We start from the raw sequence: 22,878 nt of genomic DNA, 5'->3' as shown, positions 1-22,878 counted from the left end.
TTAGATTAACAGAATATCTAACAATTACACACATTCCTTTATTAGGAGCGAAGCTACTTTACACCTAGGATATATCCTGTAGTTTTTGAATCTATAATCGAGATTTTCTCTTTATTTAAAATTTTCAAAACGTATTTTAATCAATGCGATGGCCTATTCTCACAAGATACTATCCCTGCGGAGCTTTTCTATCCTTTATCTAACCTAAAATAACCTTTTACAGTAAGTTCTTTTTCCTTTCAAAAAGTTCGTCTGTGGTCCATAACATATCATAAAAATTGGTAAGCTGTAGCAAAGGATCTCGCTTACCGCAACTGAAGCATCTTAAAGGTCCAGGGAAGGTTTATAACTAATTTGGGGGAGGGTATCTCCATACTCTTAAAAGAGAAATCGCCCGATTAGACAATTAAAGAGTGCTTAAAAATGCGTCCATTAAGCAATAGTCGTACTAACAAACATAAAAACGCGAAAATCACGTTTCTTTCAAAACGTTTCAGACAGACGGACATTTGAAATTAAAGAGTAGCTTCGCTACAAAAAGTTTAAAACTTATCAATTAAAACATAATTTATTTCTTAGTGAACAAGAATAAATATTTTTATATTAGTTTTTAATTTATCACAGCTCTTATCTTGATTATGTGACTTTATTGGCGGTTTTCAGTTTTGCGATAAGTGTCATGTGTGACGTCATAAAAATACGTCTATCATCAATCTTTTTTTTTATGGGTTTCATTTCCCCCTTCTTCTCTCATCCTTCCTCTTTAGACGTATTTTTATGACGTCACACTTGACACTTTCTGGATATCCGTTTTTAAACAGTGTTTTTTTTTTTAAGGAAACAAACAAAAGTATTGCTCTATTTAATATCAAATTGAAAGGGTTAAATGTTAGGCAGAAAGGGAGGGATATTGGACTGTTAATTACACTGGTACACAAAGTTTTATAATAACACTATCCTATTCGTTGGTTAGAAAACTTTGAGTACTTTTATTGGTTGATTACAGACTAGTAGTTTCCAAACATCCATTTATGATTAATTCTATAGAAGGAAGTAATTTTGGGGATGTATATGAATTAATTGGCCATAGACTTATTCCTGAAGATCCCCAAACTATGCTCTTTATTTCCAAATAAAAAAGTTGTAGTTTATTTTGGTTTATAACATTCTTTTTTTGTGGTCTGATTTAAGTTAATTTAAATTTAGAAATTTTACTTTTAGCTGTCATATACCATGTAAAAATTTATTATTATCATAAGTTAGTAGATTTTTACAGTTAATTTAAACTATTTTTAACTAAAATATAATAAAAAGTAAAATAAGATAGCAAACTTTTGTCTATATTAGGTCTTTTGATTTAGATTTATATTATGATTATTTTTTTAATATATCACGAATAGATTTTTATATCTACAAATTTACAATAAATAATTTACTAAACTTTAAAAAGGGTTAACAAAATTATAACTAAAAATATAAATTTTATCTTAGATTTCTCTAAAATTGAAAAAAAGTAATAAAATATTGTAAAAATAATTATGCCTATTTTTGAAGTTTGATGGTAAAAAGGTTGAAAAATGAAAAGCATTTAAGCAAAGCAAAAAAAGTTATAAAAATTAAATATTAATAAGCTTTAACTATATTTTTAACTAATTTTAGGCTTGGTTTCTTTTTCTATATTCATATATACATATTTTTCGATAAAATTTCATGATCTTTGATCATTTAAATATTAAATGAAATATCAAACAAACATCATTTTAACCATTATGACATTTCTATGGTTTTAAAATATAACAAGCTCAAGGCTAATTTATAAGAATGAATAAATTTAGGCTAGGATAACAAAAAAAGTGGTACAATTCTAAATTTGGTACCTTTTCATTTTTGGCATTATTGTTTGGGCGTTCAGTCAAATTTCGCACAGTTTAACAGAAAATTGGACTTTTGGCATTTTAATGCTAAAGATTTATTTAAAGATATTGGCCTTAAGCACCGAAATTTCAACAAAAATAAATAATAACAAAATAAACTAAAGAGTATGGCAATGCTATTTTTCAATTCTACATTGTATAAAATGATCATTGGCAATTTACAACCTTGCTGGAATAATAATTGGCAACTCTGATATCAGTGGCAATAATTGCAGTTTTTGTGGCATTTAGTTCTTCCGTCCGCCAGGCATTTACATCCACCAGAAGTATCTCCTCGTCCCTACAATTATATTACTCATAATAATTAAATATGTTGAAAAGTCATGCCTAGCTATTTCCAGAGAGTCTAGGTATCCTTTTGTTTAAAGTAAGAAGTCTTTGGCTGTAGCTTAAGATTTTAATAACACAGAACCAATTAAATTCTTCATTTTAGGGATGCATCACATAGGTTCTGGGATAGTTTTAAGCCATTTTTATTTCTATACTAATTCCTGTGGGATAATTTTAAGCAATTTTTATGCCATTCCCAACCCTTCGATTACAGGGCCCCGATATGATAGGGGCGCACCCGCTAGTAGTCAATAAATAAGTGCAGTTACTTAATGAATCAGCTACGTGGTGTAATCATTATCATTGAATAAAGTTGAACCTTTGACACACTCTAATGTAATTATTTTCGAATTTTCCGAAATAATAAAAAAATAAATGGAAATGTTAAAAACAATAAGCTTTTTTTCAAAAAAGCCATTCAAAGCTCGTATTGTCTTTTCAAAAGTAAATTTTTATGAAAGCTGTCTTTAGTTGTACAAAAAATCAACGAATCTATAGTCAGGTGCGTTCTTGTTATAAAAACTTACATTAGGTCCCCATCTGAGCTGTCTGGTAACCCAACAAATTTCTGTCCTGCAGTAACTACATCTCACCCAGTCACAGCCCCATTTCTTCAGTAATAACACCTAAAAAAAATTGAAAAGGATAACAAAGATTTTTTTTTGAAGATATTAAGGGGGAAATTATGAATTTTTAACGAACGGAAAAAGAGCTTTAAACAGCCTGATCGATTAGATCGAGCATCGTCCTCTAACGACGAATTAAATCTTTCAAATCTGCTATCAGTTATTTGCATAACGCTGTGGAGTAAATATGATTTTTTCTTGGATTTTATTTAAGAAAGACTGCTGAAATTTTTGGTAAAGATTCTTTGTACCTATGAACATCCCGTATATAATTTATTTGGCCGTCAGTAAGTTGGTCTGTGACAACTGAACATCTGCTCTTCATCTTTTTGTCCTACATATGGATGTTGGCATCCTTATTTAGATATATTTCATATGCTAACGTTTTACCTCCCCAACTAGACCGTAGACTAACATTTAATAATATTGTTTACCTGGCAGCTTGGGCAGTGTAGAGCATCTCCTTTCTTTATCAAATCCTGAAAAGATAGAAATTTTAATTCTATATATCTGGAAACCCAACTTCATGAACCAACTAAGCAAAATCCTTAAAGTTATTAAATCCAACTAATAAGAAAACGTTATTAAAAAACTTTGGTGACTGTTGTAATAAACAGCCAAATGTCCCCTCCCTCTCCGAATCTCCCTATAATTTATCTCAAATCAACTGCTACATGTTCACTCATACATAAAAATTAAAAAAACTTTAAAAAACAACATATGTAAAAAAAATTCTAAATTTCTTTGTTTTATAAAAATGTGTTTCTATTATGATTCAAAAGTTATTCAGAATTTAATTAACAATTAACATTTTGTATTTTGTATGTTTATTATAATATCAAAACTTTTAATTGGTCCTGTCCACTCAACCTCCACTCAAACCATACACACACACACACGCACACAGTCCCACACACATACACACAAAAAGACTTTTTTCTTGTGAAAGATAAAAACAAAGTTCCTCTGTGTGTGTGTGTGCGTGTGTGTGTGTGTGTGTGTGTGTGTGTGTGTGTGTGTGTGTGTGTGTGTGTTTATAGCTAAGGAAAGATACAGCCAAAGAAATCTTATAAAGCTCGGAAATCTTAACGGATAAGACAATTGGCGATAATCTGATGTACATCACCAATGTTGATATACAAAATCACTCCTTCTATAGATACAATTATTGGTAAAAAAGTTTGGACCAACAAATATAGATTTCAAATAACTCTGGGTACCAATAAAATTTACATTTTATATTGTTTTTAAGAATAATGGTTCCTTTTCTTGTTTATATGTTAAATGTTTTGTCATATGTATTCAAATAAGTTCAAAGTTGGGTTACCAAAAATACACAAAATAAAAAACATTTCTCTTCAAATAATATTCAGTATTTCTAATAGTTCACCTACTAACTAAGATTGGTTCGTCCTTAACCCTTACAGATCGGGCCCCAATTCCCACCTTAATAGATCGGGGGGGGGGGGGGGGGGGCTCAAAGAGCCCCCCCCCTCTATCTCGGCTCCTGGTACTGATAAAGACGTAAAATTTTTTTCTGGTGGTTCATGTGTATTTTTAGAGAAAATTACTTTTTCTAGTCATAGCAGTCAGACCGCTCCTTAGCCGCTTTTTAGCGGCCAGCCGCTAAATTTTAAAACAGCTGTAGAGCGGCCAATTTTGCAGCTAGGATGACCAAATTTTAGGACGAACTTTTATTTTTCATAACAAAAAAATTACTTTTTCTGATCATCGCCGAAAAACGGCAAATAACGGAAACCGCCATTTTCGGCGGTTACGGCGGTAAAACGGCGGTTGGCGGCACAAATTAAAATTTTTATCTGTTTATTATTGCTCAAGGATTTACCAAAAAAAATTATAGGTCTTTAGCTGTAATAGAAGCCACGATATTCATGATATATGTCTGTAGTAAAAGCCAGACAAAAATCGGTCATAAAGTCGGTCAGGGAGCGGTCAAACGGTCATAACACCACTTTTCTCAGATGGTCAATGATATCTAAGTATTCACCAAAAAAATTTTAGGTTTCTACCTTATACACAAAAGTCATAATGTAGAAATTAAGATTTATTTAGAATTTTTTCTAATTTTTTTTGCTACCCAACCGACTTTGACCGGACACCACGACCGACACAGACCAGATATCCTAATAAAATCAACTCTTGCCGACGTATAATTACTAAACTTAAAAAGTCATGAAGTTACAGCTCTCCATCTTACCTACAAAAAAAATGAGATTGAAAAAACTAGAGGGGGGGGGCTCTTTGAGCCCCCCCCCCCCCCCCCCCCCGATCTGTAAGGGTTAATGACCTTATTTCCGTACGTCACTTAGCCACAACTTAAATCAATTTAGCTTAAAAGGTTATGTGTTTTTTAAATTTTAAATTCTTGCTAATTTTTAAATATGAAATTACTTTCTCCATCCAAGGTATTATTATTTTTCAAAGCTTGGCTATTTATAGACAAAATTGTCCTTGATGATCCCCATTTCTGAATTATAAAGTTAGGTATAATTGTAGCCCAACCTACCAACCCACCATTTGTGTGTTTTGATCTAAAAATTAAATATTCCCCGTATAAATATAATTGTGTATTTGCTAGTTTTCCAGTTATTTGGTGGTTAATAATATCCGCGGGGAATAAGAATAAACAATAGGTAGAAAGTTAATGATAGCTATTTGTAACCAAAATAAGGAATGTGTAGGTGTCCACCCCCTTACACCCCCTAAAACAGTCAATAGGGAGGCGTAAGTTAAATGGGGGTGGCAAAAAACTGTGAACGCCACTGATTGTTACTAATTGGTGAAAAAAATCGAATGACTTGAAAACACCAAATTGCCAATTCATTCTTAGGAATGTAAAAAATTTAAAATGAAACCAGCCGTTTAAAATAATATTTTTTCTTCAATAAAATAAATAATCATTAAAGAAAATTATCAAATCATAAAAAATTCATAAACAAATGAATATAATTAAAATTGTTGTTTTTGACAATGAGCTACTCTTCTTTTTCTATCCGCGTTGAACTTTAGTGCTGTTTTTATGTTAAAATAATTCTATGCTTATGTCGATATTTTTGAAAAAGCAAATAAGCTTCGACACAGCATGTTGATAGTTAGTCAGTTATCTCTATTTTTACTTGATACTAATCAAATGATATACATATAACTAAATATATGTCAACTCAAAACTGAATACTCTCTCTCTCTCTCTCTCTCTCTCTCTCTCTCTCTCTCTCTCTCTCTCTCTCTCTCTCTCTCTCTTTCTCTCACTCTCTCTCACTCTCTCTCTCTCTCTCTCTCTCTCTCTCTCTCTCTCTCTCTCTCTCTCACTCTCTCTCTCTCTCTTTCTCTCCCTCTTACTCTCTCTCAATCTCTCTCTCAATCTCTGCGCTCTCCAATTAAAGTTGTAAATAAATAAGTTTGATTTCTTTTTGACTCCTTTGATGCAGAAAAAAGTATTCTTTCCATTAAGCAAATTTATTTAGTAGCGCAAGTGAATAAATCCGCACGTCACATTATTTGTAAGTAACGATTCATAAGAATAGAGTCAGAATAGTTGTCAGCTTGTTATTGCTTCGCTATTTATTATCAATGCGATTGTGATAGCATTTAATTTATTGCAAATGTGAAAAGCAGGATATTTAGCGGAAATGATTTAGCACCGTGCACAGAAACACTGCGACACAAAACTTAAACTTTTATCAACTTCTTCATAAAAATTTGGTTGTGACGGATTTTATGTTTTGTTTATTATATATAATTTTAAAAAAACTATTGCACTAAAAATTCTAATACACCTAATTATTGCACAAAAGCCAAAAAAAAATCTTGTAGTGGGACAGCCTGACCTTTGCTGTTACCTTAATGCCAAGAGGTTTTATCTTTTGCTATTTCATTTAACCTAACCTAATAGCCGTGCAGTTGTTTATTTATGTTAGGTTAATAAAAGTATTACAAGGATAAGACAATAATCGATGAATTGATGTACACACTATACCATTAACGATAAACAAAATTACCCTATATATAAATTGAAATTATTGGCGATAAAGTTTAATCACTGAAGGTTTGTACAACCAAGTTAAGATTTAATAATAGGCCTCTATGTTTTTAAGCCAACAAATTGTTTTTAAAAATATTTGAGAACAAGTATTATTTACAATCCAATATTCCCACACGGAGTGTTACAAAATAATTGCACCAAAAAAATCGAAAACCCATGGCATTCATACTTTTTTGAACACAATTTCCAACTTAAAGATTTGAATTTGTTTTCAAAGTTGTTTACATCAATTATACTTTTCATTTGAATAAATTTCAATTATAAACTTTTCTTTTTAAAGTTTGGGGGTAGAGTAAAATGTATCTCCTACATTAAAATGAACTATAATTTAAATAGATCTTAATAATAAAATATTTCATCTCCATTAAAACTATTTTACCTCTAGCTTTCCCAACGTTCAAATAAACAAAATACATTGAAATGTGTTAGAACAAGGATGACAACATCCATAAAAGCGAAGCACTGAAACGGTAGGACAAACGGACATTAACACTTGTATAGTGTTAGAACTTAATTATCATAATATAAATTTATAAGAGTCAAAGCAAAATTGTAAGTAAATTTGTTGTAAAACTGCTTGATGCAGGATAATTTTTATGGACATACTCACATTTTTAGGGCTTGAATATAGAGTTGCTTCGCTTATTACATTATACTTTGTTGTCCCAGGAATCAATATACAAAAAATCAGATCAATCCGATGATTTGATCACATAAAAATTTGTTGTTAAAAAAGTAAGAAAATCAACATGTTTAAAATGGACGTACGGACATTTTGATAATGATTATAGAGTTTCTACGCTTTCTAAATCGTACCTAACTACTAAAGGAATCACCATGCAAAATTTTAAATCGATAGGACAATTTTAACATGCCTAAATTAACGGAAAAAGCTATCCGTTACGGACGTACGGACGTTCGGACGTACGGACGGACGGACGGACCGACCCTAATTATAGAAAAGCTTCGCTTTTAAAAATGATAGTGTATTCTAAACTAAATTAAATTTTCCATCAACCCAACTTATTTTAAATAGTCGTCATTCTCTCTCAATTTATTTCTTTTTCTCTCCCTTAACATTTTTTCTTACAGTTTGATGCGTAGCATCTTTACAATAATTTACTTCCCCTAATGAACTAATAATAAACATTATAAAAAAACCTATAACATAGAGCAGCCAAGTAAATCAAATTGAACTCCCAAGAAATATACTATATACTCATTATCAAAAGGATTTTTTTATAATAAATTCAAGAGTTCTATGTCCAGGAATATGATTAAAGTCCCTCCACAGATTATGACGTCATACGATAGCATAGCCAATGAGAGGCCAGTATAAAATTTATGCAGGTCTCTCATTGGCTATTCTATCGTATGACGTCATAATCTGTGGAGGGACTTTTATCATCTTCTATGTCTAGTATTTTTAATGTTCATAATGTCAATAAAAATGGTAAATAAATTCATCCAGAGCTAAAATAGAAACCTTTTAAAGAAAAGATATAAGGCTTCCTATATAAAGAAATTTGTATTTGCATCTAAAACTTTGTTTCACAATTTAGATTTTAGATTTTTGTTATCTATAATACAAAGTAGAATGATGTCTGTCCGTCCGTCCCTTAAGATCTCGGTAACCACTGAACCGATTGGATTCTAATCTTCAGGGAATATACCTACTGGTCCTGTGTTGGTTTTAGGCTATTTTCTTGTGGGAAGGGACACCCACAACCCCCCCCCCCAATAAAAAAATCCCCCACTCCACCCCATTTTTTTAGGTAGGCTGTAGCAGTAGGTAGCCTGTAGCAGTGCCTATTTTTTAAAACAAATTCTACAGTAGGTAGCCTGTAGCAGTGCCTATTTTTAAAAAACAAATTCTATATAGGAGGGTTGACTGCCCCTTACTTCAAAGGGCGAAGCCCCTAGAGGCTAGGGGCGAAGCCGCTAGTTATTCATAAAGGGGCAAGACTTTGACAATAGCAGTTGAAATAATCTTAACACTAACTTTCGTCTCATAATTACAAACATCCAGGGGCAAAATTACTTACACGCAATCGGGGAAAGGATTAATTCAATACCAATTCCTTGTCATCTTTAGAAATAAATATTATACTTACATCAATCCACTCTTTGGTTTTCTTTGAATTTTCATCATTTGCTTCGTTCAGAGTATATTGCTGATATTGCTTGCAGTCCATATCATCGTGGATAGCCTGTAATTAAACATATGTAACCAATGCATATATAATACATACACGTTTAAGGTATAAAAAACGTCTATATTAACAGGAGTACGCTAAATACAGTTTGAAATTGTTCTGCTAATAATTGATTGATTACAGCATTGAAGCATTGTTGAACACAACCAACATTTTTCATAAAAAATTGAACTTTACACCTTTGTTCTATCCTTTTGTATCTGATACTTAAAGACTAGATAGATACCACGTGACTCAATGTATTCCAACTCACTGAGGGTATGAAACTCCAGGTAACCCTGCCTGACAAGTTACCTGTTGCTAATAAGGATATTATTATACCTGGCAAGTGATACAATTTGTTCTTTTACATAGAGGGCATTTAAACACGTTCACATTATCCTCTAAAATAAAAAAAAAACATAGAATTCTCATTTCCACATTTATATATATTTCTTAAAAATACTTAAAAATTTCAACTTTAAAAATGAAACTTACCAATAACTGTCCAACCCGCACAGTCAGGAGTCTTGCAGTGGAAGGCCCCCTTGATGTTGGCCTTGGCCTCCTTCAAGCCCTTCTGCTGGTGCTTCTCAAACACCTCCTTGGACACCAGCTAAACAGAATATCAATAATTAGTGTTGCCAATACATTTGCTAATTTTTCCATATGTCCTACTTTGCTACTTGTGATAAATAAAATAGAGAAACCTGGAACACCTATCACTGTCTTGCATATCCTATCACATATATTAAATTTAACCAACCAAAGAATTTTTTATCCAATCTTAACCAGACAAATGCCATCTAGCTAAAAAAGATGCGTAGATTTCATTTCTGGCAACCAGAAAATCCGCAGAAATCGAATTAACGAGATCCAAAAAAGTTTCATTAAAAAAAACCTTACACCAAAAAGAACAAACAATAAATATAACGACGACTTAGTTTCTTTTTCCTTTTTAATACGAATTTTTTAAACAAATTTTCAGGCATTCATGTATTTTATAATATTCTTTTCTGAGAAACATAAAAAGGATTTTTAACATGAACAAAAAGCTACTTTTAGTTCTAATGAAAGATACTCTTTTTTTCTTGTAATAAAATTACTTTTGTACATTAAAAAAACCCGCATTGTCTCTATTTTATATTTAAACATGCATGTTGTAATGATTAATAAAATCCAGCCATTTGATATACCTAGAAAGAAAAAAAAGAATATTTTCTCCCTGTGGGCAAAAGAAATTTTTAATTATAAGGGTGAAAAAAAGGTTTTTGAAAAATTTAGTGAATTAAAAAGTGAGGTGACATAGTAATATAAAAATAATCGGGTGTAGTCCTTTTGTAACATCGCACCTTATGGGGCGATTCTTTGTATTTAAAACAGTAGCTTATCTCCTATTTCTAGCCCTTGCGAGGGGGCTCTAACCCTGCGGAGCCAATTACCTAACCCTGTGGGGCAATCACCTAACCAAATATAACCTAACCTAACCTAAAATAACCTATAAAAAGCCATTTTAAAAATACAACGAATCACCCCTTATGGGGCCATGTTACGAAAAGGACGATTCCCAAATAATTAAATATGTTTTTTTTGTGAGACAGTCATTCATTTAGTAGCGAAGCATTGTTATGAAAATTAAATGCCTTTAATTTTTTCAGCAGCTTATTTGTAATGGCTCCAATACTGTATACTATGTCTGTATGTTTATTAGCTCTCTCCATTTCTTCTTTTTGGTATTAAATCTTGTTAGATAAACTTTTTTTCTGTACTGAGAATTTTTAATTTTTGATTACTTTGTTTCCAAGTGACATAAAACAGGCCTTTAATTACTGATTAAAACTGTGTCTTATTTATGCATAATTTTTTTCACTTTGGGACACCCTAAAAAGGTTAAAAATGAAAATACTTTGTTTTGGCAGGTATGTCCAAGGGTGTGTTTATTGTTTACCCCCCTCCCCACATACACACACCCAAAACGCATTTGGGGATGTCATAGGCACCATGTATATTTAAAAAAAAAATGTTATTTTACTCATCCCCCCCCCCCCAACCAAAAAATTTACCAACAACCATTTTGGTGGAAGTATTTACCCTCCCTTCCCCAAATAAAATAGGATTTTAAAGAATTTCGTCTTTTTATCTCCCCCACCCAAATAAAAAAGCTTTGATGTCCATGATCATGGCTCTGAATACAATGTAGTTCCACCTGATAAAAACAATGTAATAGTTTAACATATCTATGTTTCCATGTAATAATGTATGTATGTATTTAACCATTTATATCCTAATATATAAAGTAGTAAGCTTTTTGTAGTAAACCTTCATATATGCCCTGAAATAGTTTTAGGCTATTTCAGTTTTATAAATAAGTCTGGGTATTGTTTTTTCTGCACTTTCATATTCCTTCGATTATAGATCCCCTAGATGCAAGAGGTGCAGCCTCTAGTAGGTTTTATAATGTTATTTTACCCCCCCCCCCCCAAGTCCCAACCCATCCACATAACCCTTAACAGTCCTAACTGAGAGTTAGATTTTTTTGTATATCTCCACCCTGGCGGGCACAGGATGCCAGCAAACCTGGAAGGGTTATCCAGGTTTTTATCTCCAACCGCCGATTTCGGCGGCTTGCAGCTGCCGAAATTTATGTTTTGAGATTTCTATTATAAAATTTACATAAAAATAAACATTGTATGAACAAGATAAAATAAGAAAATGACAGCTGTTTAAAATTTTTTAGCAAAAAAGGACCTACAAACAAAGGTTATTAAATAAAAGGGCGAAGGAAGCGAAAATTGACTTTCACTCACTTATAGTCGGAAATTCATTATCAAACAGAGGGCATGCACAAAAATTTTAAGCCTTTTAGCTCTAATAGGAAGTGAGATAATAAGGGGGGGAGGCATTGAATGCCCCCCCCCCCTCCCCCTGGCCGATAAAGGTGCGGCAAGAGGCCCAACTGTTAAGGGTTAAGCTTTGGAAGGGGTCCGACTGTTTAGGTTAAAATAATTTCAATTTATTTATCTCTAGGGGCTCTGTTTTCTGAAGGGTTAAGAAGGGAACGTAAAATAGCTTAAACCCATACCGGGACCAATGTAAAGTTTCCCTAAAATCGAGAACTCAATCAGTTTAGCAGTATCAAACCTTAAGATACTGACAAAATATCTTACTAAGTTTATATGATAGGATAGGCCCAACAAGTGTTATTTATAATTTTAAATTCTATCAGTCTAATAATAAAAGCGGAAAGAGTTTATAAAGACGACACAAAAACATTTATAAAAATTACTTATTTTTTTCTTTTTTTAGATTCTTTAATGATTTTAACGTTTTTATTATGTAAATGAATAAAGTTTTATTCAAACTTAAAGGAATTAGTCTTTTTCTTTGAAATTTATATGTCTAAACAGTAAAAATATGAAGTTCTTTATTACGAAATCTCAAATCATTAGATTTTAATTAAGTTTATTTATAAAAATAAAGAATAAATTTGGCAAAAAATATAGCTACAAAAAGGATTACTGCTTTATAAAACTACCTTGATTGTAGAATTGCATTGATTTTGTTTAATAACTGTAAAAAATGAGTTTTTATGTGATGCGTTGCTTATAATCAAACCTAAAAGTGCATTTTATTCAATGATAGAGTGAAAAAAACATATACCTTGTTTTATAGTTTTTTTCTCTCTCTTTTTATTCATTTATATAATATGTATATTAAAAATAAAAAGTATTTAATTCTTTAAATATTCATACTTTGCTAAAATGCCCTGGTTACTTTTTGCAATATATTCGCTCTAAAAAGGATTCAGTATCTGACTTTTGCATTTAAAATGATAGATTTTATACCAATTATTATGTTTACTGCAGAAAAAAATTATTTTTGTGTTTATATGCAATTTTCTATAATAAAATGTGAGAAATGCCTTTTTTCACACATAGAGCGAAAAAACTAACACTGAAAATAAAATGTATGTCTTGAACATGTCCTAAACTCATAGATAAAAACTTTCATAAGAACATTTATTTCAAAATATGTCATTTAAGGCATGAAATTAATTTTGCAAATTAACATTGCAAATGTTTGCAAATAACTTTTGAAAATGATTTCTGCGGATTTTCTAATTTACATAGGTGTTTTCTGCACATTTTCCCCTTTCCAAAAATACCTTCCTCGTTAAGATTGGCTTCAAGAAAGTATTTACTTTCCCAAAATGATATGTGCTATTATATAAAATAGTAAGGTTCTTTTCGTCTGAAGCCTAAAGTCTCAAAAACTACTGAATTGGTTGGGTTTATTTTTTACCTAAGTTTCGCATAGGCCCTATATGTCTTAGGCTATTTTACTTTCATATTTAAGTCTTCTTTAGATAGTTTTAAGGTATTTCTATAGCAGCCCCTTTCTGTCCCTTTGTTTACAAAACCCCAAGGTTCTAGGGGCGGATCCGCTATTATTTAAAATAAGGAATTAGGAACAGAATATTTTCAGTCTAGGTGTGTAAGACAAAGAAAAATAGAATTTAATGTTCAATTTCTTATCCCTATATCCCTGAATTGTTTGTCTGTTTAGGCAATAACTGGTGAACATAAAGTGAAGTGGAAACCAATTAGTTTCTTTATATCAGATACAATTTATTCTTTCAAGTGGATGCGGAGCCTCTCTATAATATTCTTACTTCATCTACCTTTTTTTAGTATCTTTAGTTTGTTATTTCAGAAGCGCAGCATGTCTATAAATGTTAATCTCAATTATTGATTGCCTGACTGAATAAATTATCAACCCGGTGCAGTGTATAGCAATTCATCGTTTTTTGTTAGATAGATTTAAAAAAAAAAATTTTATCTTCTTTCCCCTTTTTTTGTGTCTCCTTGGAGCAGTAATTAAATTTTTTTTCCGTTCTCTCCCTTTTTCCATGAATTGTTTTTCGCTTTAATAAATTTTCCTGTTACTAGTTTCCACTTAAATGTTGCTTATTTCATAATTATTTTAGATCAATTTATCTGGTATGGCTTCAAAAATATCAGGTTCTCAGCCATACTGAAAAATCATGTATAGCATCGAATTATAGAAATTTTAACGAATATTAAAATATAATCATAAAACTTTAGGCCTTCATTTTAATATCCACGGAAAGCTGTCTGTAATACGATGCAATAAATCCTATAATACTTTAAGTTTATGCAACTATGGCAGTATCCAACCTTGTTTTTCGCCTCATTTTCTTTCATTTCCCTCCCTCTCACTCTTGATTTCTTTCTGTCTCTGATTGTTCACTGTATAGTATCTCATGCCAAAAATTTTCACACTTCGCTGTTCAGAAGTTTTGGGTTAAAAAGTGTTTAAAAAAGTCTTTTTATTCAGAGAAAGACTTTAGTATTGGATTTTTTTACATAAAAAATGGTTATTTAGAAAAAGAAATAGCATAAAAAATCAATATTTATTTCTAGGGAATTTATTTAAGTAATATAGATTTAAACAAATTTGAAATCAGCGAATATTAGTAATATTTAAGTAATAAAGATTTAAACCAATTTGAAATCAGCGAATATTAGTAATATTTAAATAATATAGATTAAAACCAATTTGAAATCAGCGAATATTGAAAAATAAAAAAAAGATATAGAATAATAATACAAAATATCTGTGGTAAATGGTAAAGTAATAAACAAGAAGCCTTTACAAAATATCAAGAAAATTAAACAAGGATCCCTAACTTTATTCTTTAAATTAAATAATATCCACATTTTTAATTGAGAAATAACAATACAGTGTTATATAGGCAGACGTGCATTCCAGTTTTAGAGTAACTATCCCCTCCAAAAGTTAAGCTTACCTCTTTAATTTCTCTTTCTAGAATGTCCATATCACAGGAATAATTGTCATCTTTGTATGGACACTTTACCTAAATAAACAGGTATAAAGAAAAGTTGTACTCTTTGTATATTCAGACTCTTTTAATATAAATAAAGGGAATATTTAAAATTCGTACTCTTTGCAATGATGGAATGAATATTTTTATTTATCATACTCTTTGCATGAAAGCAATACCAATAGAGATAGACTCTTTATATGGACACTATACTTCAATAGAAAAATACATAGAATAGTTGTACTCTTTGTATATTTAGATTCTTTGCAATGGTATAATGATATGCAGAATAGTTGTACTCTTTACATAAACTCATATATGTATAATTATACATGAAAAATAGTTATATTCTTTGTAAGGTCTTTGTGTACTAAGATTAAATAGTCACATACCAAATAACTTTTTTGACATGTCGAACAATATTAACCTACCTTTGGTGAATCTGAATGCTCAATGGCTGCAGCAAGACAAAGTCTGAAAACATTGAAATAAAAAAAAAATCAAAATAAACGTAACCGTTTAAATTTTTAAAGTACTTAAGATGATATTTTTATAATAACTTATTCCATTTAATTCATAGATAAAAGCGATTACAAAATCTTACCTACAAAATGAGTGCAAGCATTCTCTAAGAACTGCACCATCCCCAGGCTCAATATCCAAGTAACATATTACACACTGAATAAAGATATAATCAGTAAAAGTTGCACTATCCTTAGACTCAATATCCAAGTAACATTGTACTCCTAATAAAAGATAAAATTATTAAGAATTGCTCCATCCCCAGGCTCAATATCCAAGTAACATATTACACACTGAATAAAGATATAATCATGAAAAGTTTCACCATACCCAGGCTCAATATCCAAGTAACATATTACACATTGAATATTGAATAAAGATATTATTAGAAAGAGTTGCACCATCTCCAGGCTCAATATCCAAGTAACATATTACACATCAATTAAAGATTAAATTAGTAAAAGTTGCACCATCTTCAGAACCAATTTCCAAAGTAATATTGTACACGAAATAAAAGTTATAATTGTTAAGAGTTGCACCATCCCCAGGCTCAATATCTAAGTAACATATAACACACTGAATATTGAATAAAGATATTAGTAAGAGTTACACCATCCCAAGGCTCAATATCCAAGTAATAAAATTACACATTAATTAAAGATAAAATTAGTAAGAGTTGCAACATCTCCAGGCTCAATATCCAAGTAACATTGCACACTTAGTAAAAATTATAATTAGTTAAAGTTGCACCATTCATAGTTCATAAATGGATTGTGTGAATTTGCGTTCTTTTGACTTTAGAAAAGAGTTTGATATACTTAAATACTTTTAATTCTTAGGTTACCTCAAAATTTTCAGCATTAGGTATGAGATCCATGTTTTCTAATTGTCTATAAGCTTCTAACTCTCCTCCTCCCTACAACAAAACAATTTTCTTAGAATTCTACTTCAGTTTTGCAGTTAGATAAATGTTTATTGTAGGCATTTAATTTTAACTTTAACTTTATAAACATGTCTTTCAGTCGACAAAAAACACTGAAAAAAAATGTAAAAATAATGTTTGTAGGTTTAACATCGAATAATTTATCGTAACGTATTATAGAGAGTTTTCCGCGGGCCGCAAAATGAAAAGTTACAAAAAAATTCCAGTTTTACAAGCCCTACGGGCTAAAGTTCCAGACTTGTATTAATATTATGAGTTTATTTTATTATTTAAAATTGTGTTTAATACGATACAATAAATGATTTTTCAGTAAAGCTCATAACCAGTTCTAATCCAGCGGATTTAAACCGATGTCGAAGCCATACGGGAATATGTTTATTACCTGTTTTTTCTTGTCTGCTTCAGGTTTGGCTGCCCCAGAACCGCCAGCTTTGGGCTCTGCCTCCTTTTTAGCAGCTGCGCCTCCTTTAGCCGCCGCCGTCGCCTTTCCAGCAGCTGTGACCGCTTTAGTGTCTGGAGTGGCCAGTGTTGGCTGTTTTGGCTTCTCTGTTGTACAGGCCATACATCCCGGTCGGGTCATAGGATTCTCCAGTGTACACACAGGACAAATCCAACCATTCGGCTAAATATATTTCTTTGTTAGACTTTTGTGCTAATTTGGAATTTTAGTTTTTATGATTCTCTTGATTACAATACATTAGTGGTTGAAACATTTGGACATTAAACTTTATGAACCAACATTCAGAATTTAATGAAAGTCCCCAACGTTGTTAAGCCAACGAATAAGAAGTGTTATTATAAAACTTTGGTAGTTTGTAATAAACAGCCCAAGGTCCCCTCTACCCTGACAATTATGCTATTTCATATTATATTTTCTTTATTGGATGTTTTTATTCTTGTTTTAAAAGTTTTATTAAAGCAAATTGACAGGGGCAGCTTAAAACAAATAATAATTTTCATTTCTTAAAAATTAATTAGTTTTCAAAAACAATACGATTTATTTTTTATGTAAATCTAAATATTACCAACAACGCAGTAATTATTGAATTTCTAATGAAATTAAGATTAAAGTTTTTAATTATTATAATAATGATAACAAATCTGCGCCATATTTTAATAAAATTCAATAAAATTTAAAATATATACGTAAAAGAAAAAAATCTGTTTATTTTCTCTCTTTTTTTTTGTAAGAAAACATAATAAGTTGGTTAGCTAACATGTTCATTATTTTTCAACTTGAAAAAACCCGCTTATAGCAGCTGAATTTAATAAAATTTGTCAACTTACTTCCACATTCTTTGGCTTTTGTTGTTCCTTCTTATCATCTTTGCCACCAGCTTTATTATCTTCGACATCCTCATAATAATACTCCCACTCACCATCTTCCTCCTCACCCTCAGCTACAGGAATCCCTTCAGCAGCAGCATCAGCCGCGCCTGCATTGGCAGCTGGGGCCTCAGCAGCTGTTTCATTGGGGACTTGTTGTTTATCAGCTGTTTTAGCGCCAATTTTGGCGTAGATAGGTTTATTATCAGCTGTTTTGTTGTCAGTTTTGGCGCCATTTTCTGTCATCTCTTTTATTTCCTGTTCTCTTTCTTCATCGTCATCAGAATTACAGAAACTCCACCTAAACAAAAACAAAAAATGACCAAATTCGTAAAAAAAATTCAGTGCTATGTCAGTTGCGTAAGAAAATTGTCTTTGTCAACAAATGATTGCAATATATCGCCATCGTTAACACTTTCATCAAAACTAGCATGGACTTAAGAGGGGTAAGAAGGGAGTAGAAAAAAACCTAAAATCATCCCGAGGAGCTTTAAAATTTCATTCTTTTCACTCATTTTAACTGTCAAATTTAAAAGAAAATATCATTTACCTCTCTTCCTCAAAGTTCCAATATCTTCCTTTTACAAATGGTTGATTTGGTGGAGGTATTCTGAAATAATTTTTTAATAGATTCTATAATTGCAACACAAATAGTGAAAAATTGTTATTTGTTAAGTTTAAGAAAGTTTAAATAATCAAACTAAAAAAGGTTTTATCTTTTTTTAAAAACATTTTAAAAATACTACTATTGTAATTGTATGCTTAAAATCATAAATGCTCATAATCTCAAAATGCCAAGGAAATTTGTCACAACAAAGCCAAATTTTTAAAACATACCTAAACTTTGGCGGTGAATTTTCTGGTTGGGGTTCTTCCTCTTTTACAACTTCATTCTCTTCTTTCTTTTCCTCTTCTAAACCAAAATATATTATTAGAAATTATTATTTTCATCATGTAGTTTTCAAATTATGAAAACTGAGAAAGCTACAGCAATTTTTATACTTGTTTACAAATAAGCCTCCTTCAATAAGAGGTTGTATTTCCGTCTGCATTGCAAGATGTCATTATCCGCTGGACCGATAGGGCTCTTCTTTACAAAGACGGTTCTTAAAGACCCCGATTTATGTATATATATATATTTTTGGAAAGGGTACATTCACCCTCCCAAGAGAAATAGCACCTAGAAAAAAATAATCTTCTTTTAGAAATTTGTTTTTAACTTTCTTTTTGAATCTATATTTTAAAAGGTGTTATTCCAACCTCCCAACACCCTATAAAGTGCCCCAATAGGCCTCTAGAAGCCGAAAGTTTTAGATAAAGATAAAATGAAAAAAAATACTCATATATCAAAATCAATCTACAATAAGAAATTGTATTTCCAATGTTTGAGAATCAATTAGATTGTGCATGTTTTTCTAGAAGAATTAAACTTCAATTGAATACATTATGCAAATACAAGGAATAGATAGATACATTTGCAATTCTTTTTATAGATTGGTAAATATGTAGAGATACAGGGATAGTACTGTATAGAAATTAAAAAATTTTTGCTCTAGAAAAGAAAGAGTTGTAGGTTAATTAAACCACAGTCTAATAATTTTCTCACTCCAGAAAAAAGAAAGATAAATCTGCAAATAATATTGAATGTATCATCCTATAACCACAGACTTTCAAAACTAATATTTCACAATAATTCAGGGATCAGGGATATGATACAAAAGCTTATAAAACCTAAACAATATCAAGTTATTAACAGTCAACTAATTTGCCTTTTAACAATTATGTTTTTTTTTCACTTTCACCCTCTTTACCCTTGCTAAAGAATTGAATACATTATGCAAATCTAAATGGTCTATAAATAAACCAATGGAAACTGAAAATGATTTTATTGTTAGCCCCCTCTCTCCTTCTTATATCTTTTCTATCAGTTGGGTACATGCTTGAATTACTGAGTTTTGGAATAGCAAGTTATACATAATAATCAACTATTGGCTGCACTCTTAGCATTTAGGGGCGCTGTATTCAAAGAGGTCAGCATAATATCATTCCAAGACAAAAATTTAAAGATAGAATTGCCTCAAACTATAATGTTCTTCCCATAAAATAAAAATCTCATTCAGTTCAGCGGTTAGATATATGAACAGCAACGAGAAATAAATATGTTTGTATGTGATAAAAAATAAGATAGTTAAAGGAAAAGTTGAAGTCGGGCAGGTTTTAAGCTTTATCTTCTAGACGCTAGGGGTCTAAGCCAACGGAATTGTAAATCAAAAAACATATTTTTAAACAGTAATTCATTCATATACATTACTATCGAGAGTTTACTGGAGGGAGGAATATTTTACAGTTTCATATTCACATATTCACAAATTATGCCAAATAAAAATAGTAGTGTTTACTCAAACCAGCATATTTTTGCATATTATTACATAAATATTTTAATACTGCAAATATTATTTTATTTAAGTTTATTATAAGCCCCAAAAGCAAATATCCAAAATTTAAAGCAAGTTGTCAGAAATATTATCTTATTTAACTTTTATTGAACTATTCAAATGTTGTATTATAAAAAGTTTCTTGTGCTGGTTAGATTGGACACTTTACAATTGTGAATAAAGGAAAAAATAACTTGAATAAAATATCTTTCAAGCATTAAACCCGAAGTTTCTATACTGGAAATCACAAACAAACATGATATTGATTGATTTAAGAATTAGAATATCTTTTAAATAAATGTTTTAACAATTATTTTTCCCATTTAATCAAAATCAAATAAATAAAATACTTTTAAAATTATTTTCCCTTTTTCTTATAAGCATATACTAAATATGCTTCTCCAATATATTGTACATAAATGTATCTGTAATATCACTCAAAATAATTCACACACCATTTTTATAGAATATAGATTTATTCTTTTTAAATTTTCCATAGCCTTTTTTAACCAAATAAATTAAAATTTGTTTTTATTAAGAAGGGTATAAAAACTTATTTTAATTAAAAATCGAAAAATGTTTGAAATGATATACCAAAAGCGATGGCATTACATTCAATATCTTGCAAAATATACTTTTTTTTTATTGATTTTAAGAACTCATATCCCTGTCCTGGGACACAATAAGAACTTTACTAGTTTGAAATATAATATGTTCAAGTTTCTCAAAAGAGTTAAAAGTGTTTATTCACATCAGAAAAAATAGAATTTAAATGTTGGTGATTTTTTTTGGATAATTCTTTGAAAAATAGAAACATAATCTTAACGCAGCTATTAAAAACTTTGAAATTCATTCATGTAGCAATCAAAATAACAATGTTGTTAATTTTTTTGTTAAAAATCAAAGGTGGAAATAGAATTCATTGGATTTTGCCGTTAGCATCCCATAAAGTTCTTAGATTTTTGGAGAGCATCGTTAACAGGAACATTTTACCGATAAATATGTACAATAAATTTCTTTAGTTTTTTCATCATTATTGCTGCACTAAATATGGACGAAAATAATTAACCCCTTTTCAAATTTTAGCAAGCATGGAGGAACATAATAGTTTTTTTTGTTTGATTCAATATCAAAAGATTTAATTTCTGCAAAGAATTTCTATTAGGTTTCCAATATATTTAAGAAAGTTTTAAGAGAATGAGAGAGAAAGAGAGAGAAAGAGAAAGAGAAAGAGAGAGAGAGAGAGTGAGAGGGGAAAGAGTAAGAGAGAGAGAGAGTGAGAGGGGAAAGAGTAAGAGAGAGAGAGAGAGAGAGAGAGAGAGAGAGAGAGAGAGAGAGAGAGAGAGAGAGAGAGAGAGAGAGAGAGAGAGAGAAAGACAGAGATATAGAGGAGAGGAAAGAGGGAAGAAAACAAGAAGGAGAAAGAGACAATTAAAGAAAGAGAAAGGGAGAAAGATGCCTTATGAGTTCAAACTGTTTTGTGATTGAAGATGTCCAACATTATACTAACTGCTACAATGTCAGATATGTGACAGTAAAATAAAGATAATTAGTTAATTTGAGTTGTGCAAATCCATACAATTATGAATTAATGACCATTAAGGATCAGAATTTTGTGGGAAATAGTTGGAAGACAGCGAAAAGTTGTGTGGTAATACGACACCCAGACGGACAGGCCGTTTACAGAGTTGCTTCGCTGTGACTTATGATAACAAACCCCCTGCACTAATCTTATTATATCACCATCTATCTCATGACCGCTGTTGACCCCGCACCCAGCGGTCAAACTAGCCTGCCTAAATGTGGGGAGGGGACTCAAACATGCAACTATCACGAGTCCCTCACGCGCTTATATAACTGGGAGGCGTTGCCTCCCCTTTTACCACCGCTGCCCCCACAGCCTGTCTGCCGTCGGGAGCTAAGCCCTAGCGCCCCACACCCCCTTCAAACCTAACCATTGTTATAATCTGTTGTATATATATAGTAAACATAACTTGTAAATATTATTCAGTTTAAATATATAATTTCTGTATGATTGAATCCTGCTTGTTTGTTTGGTAGAATACTTAAAGGCTAGGGCTCGTTGAATCCGAACTCGTTACCCCGTGGGCCGAGAACGCTCGGCTTACCAGAACTTGGTGTCAGCTGTGAGATCGAGCCTTACAGAAACTAGCCTATTCTACCTCTGATTGGACCCTTTGGCAAGTAAGGGGACAATCAGCCGCCAACTGACCCGTGAGACGGCCTTTTTAGGTCGAATTTCCATCATTTTGAACGCAATATGTGGGCCTCTGGCCTACGGCAAGCAGATTTAGCCTGCTAAAAGCGCCAGTTAAGACGCTTTTCCGTGTCGTGTAGGAGTGGCGCTAGGTGCGCAGCCACGGCAATCGGATAATTTAGCTCAGACGGCTACAGAACTGAGTCCAAATTGGCAAGTGTAGCTGGGACAAGCCCCAGGACACCCAGGCCAAACCTACGAGACAGACAGCTGGGTGCTGGTCTCCCTAAGAAGGCAATGTGTGGCTGCGAAGCTTCAGCACACAAGTAAGCCCTACCACTGCGACGGATAGCAGATTTTGAGCCACAGGCACGGCAGGACGGGACATTCCCTGCCGCTGCCTCCCAGGATTCGAACCCG

General features: G+C 31.7%; 1 protein-coding gene across 1 annotated transcript in view; it reads right to left on the bottom strand.

Annotated features, from left to right (window-relative positions):
• Positions 1-549: 549 nt before the first annotated feature.
• LOC145322416 (uncharacterized) overlaps positions 550-22,878 on the bottom strand; it is a 70,563-nt gene continuing 48,234 nt past the window's right edge. Inside the window, exons 32-45 of the mRNA XM_080164406.1 lie at positions 18,643-18,718; positions 18,356-18,415; positions 17,767-18,106; positions 16,862-17,101; positions 16,381-16,452; positions 15,619-15,692; positions 15,446-15,488; positions 14,979-15,047; positions 9,647-9,764; positions 9,491-9,552; positions 9,068-9,163; positions 3,325-3,369; positions 2,792-2,890; positions 550-2,214 (exon numbers count right to left, since the gene is read on the bottom strand). Coding sequence (XP_080020532.1) covers positions 2,131-2,214; positions 2,792-2,890; positions 3,325-3,369; positions 9,068-9,163; positions 9,491-9,552; positions 9,647-9,764; positions 14,979-15,047; positions 15,446-15,488; positions 15,619-15,692; positions 16,381-16,452; positions 16,862-17,101; positions 17,767-18,106; positions 18,356-18,415; positions 18,643-18,718 — 1,478 coding nt within the window. The 3' untranslated portion in view covers positions 550-2,130. The remainder of the gene's footprint in view (positions 2,215-2,791; positions 2,891-3,324; positions 3,370-9,067; positions 9,164-9,490; positions 9,553-9,646; positions 9,765-14,978; positions 15,048-15,445; positions 15,489-15,618; positions 15,693-16,380; positions 16,453-16,861; positions 17,102-17,766; positions 18,107-18,355; positions 18,416-18,642; positions 18,719-22,878) is intronic.

Source organism: Acartia tonsa, chromosome 6, assembly GCF_053477335.1.
Source record: "Acartia tonsa isolate MP-2025a chromosome 6, ASM5347733v1, whole genome shotgun sequence".
Taxonomy (NCBI): domain Eukaryota; kingdom Metazoa; phylum Arthropoda; class Copepoda; order Calanoida; family Acartiidae; genus Acartia; species Acartia tonsa.
This window is presented reverse-complemented; position numbering and strand designations above follow the sequence as displayed.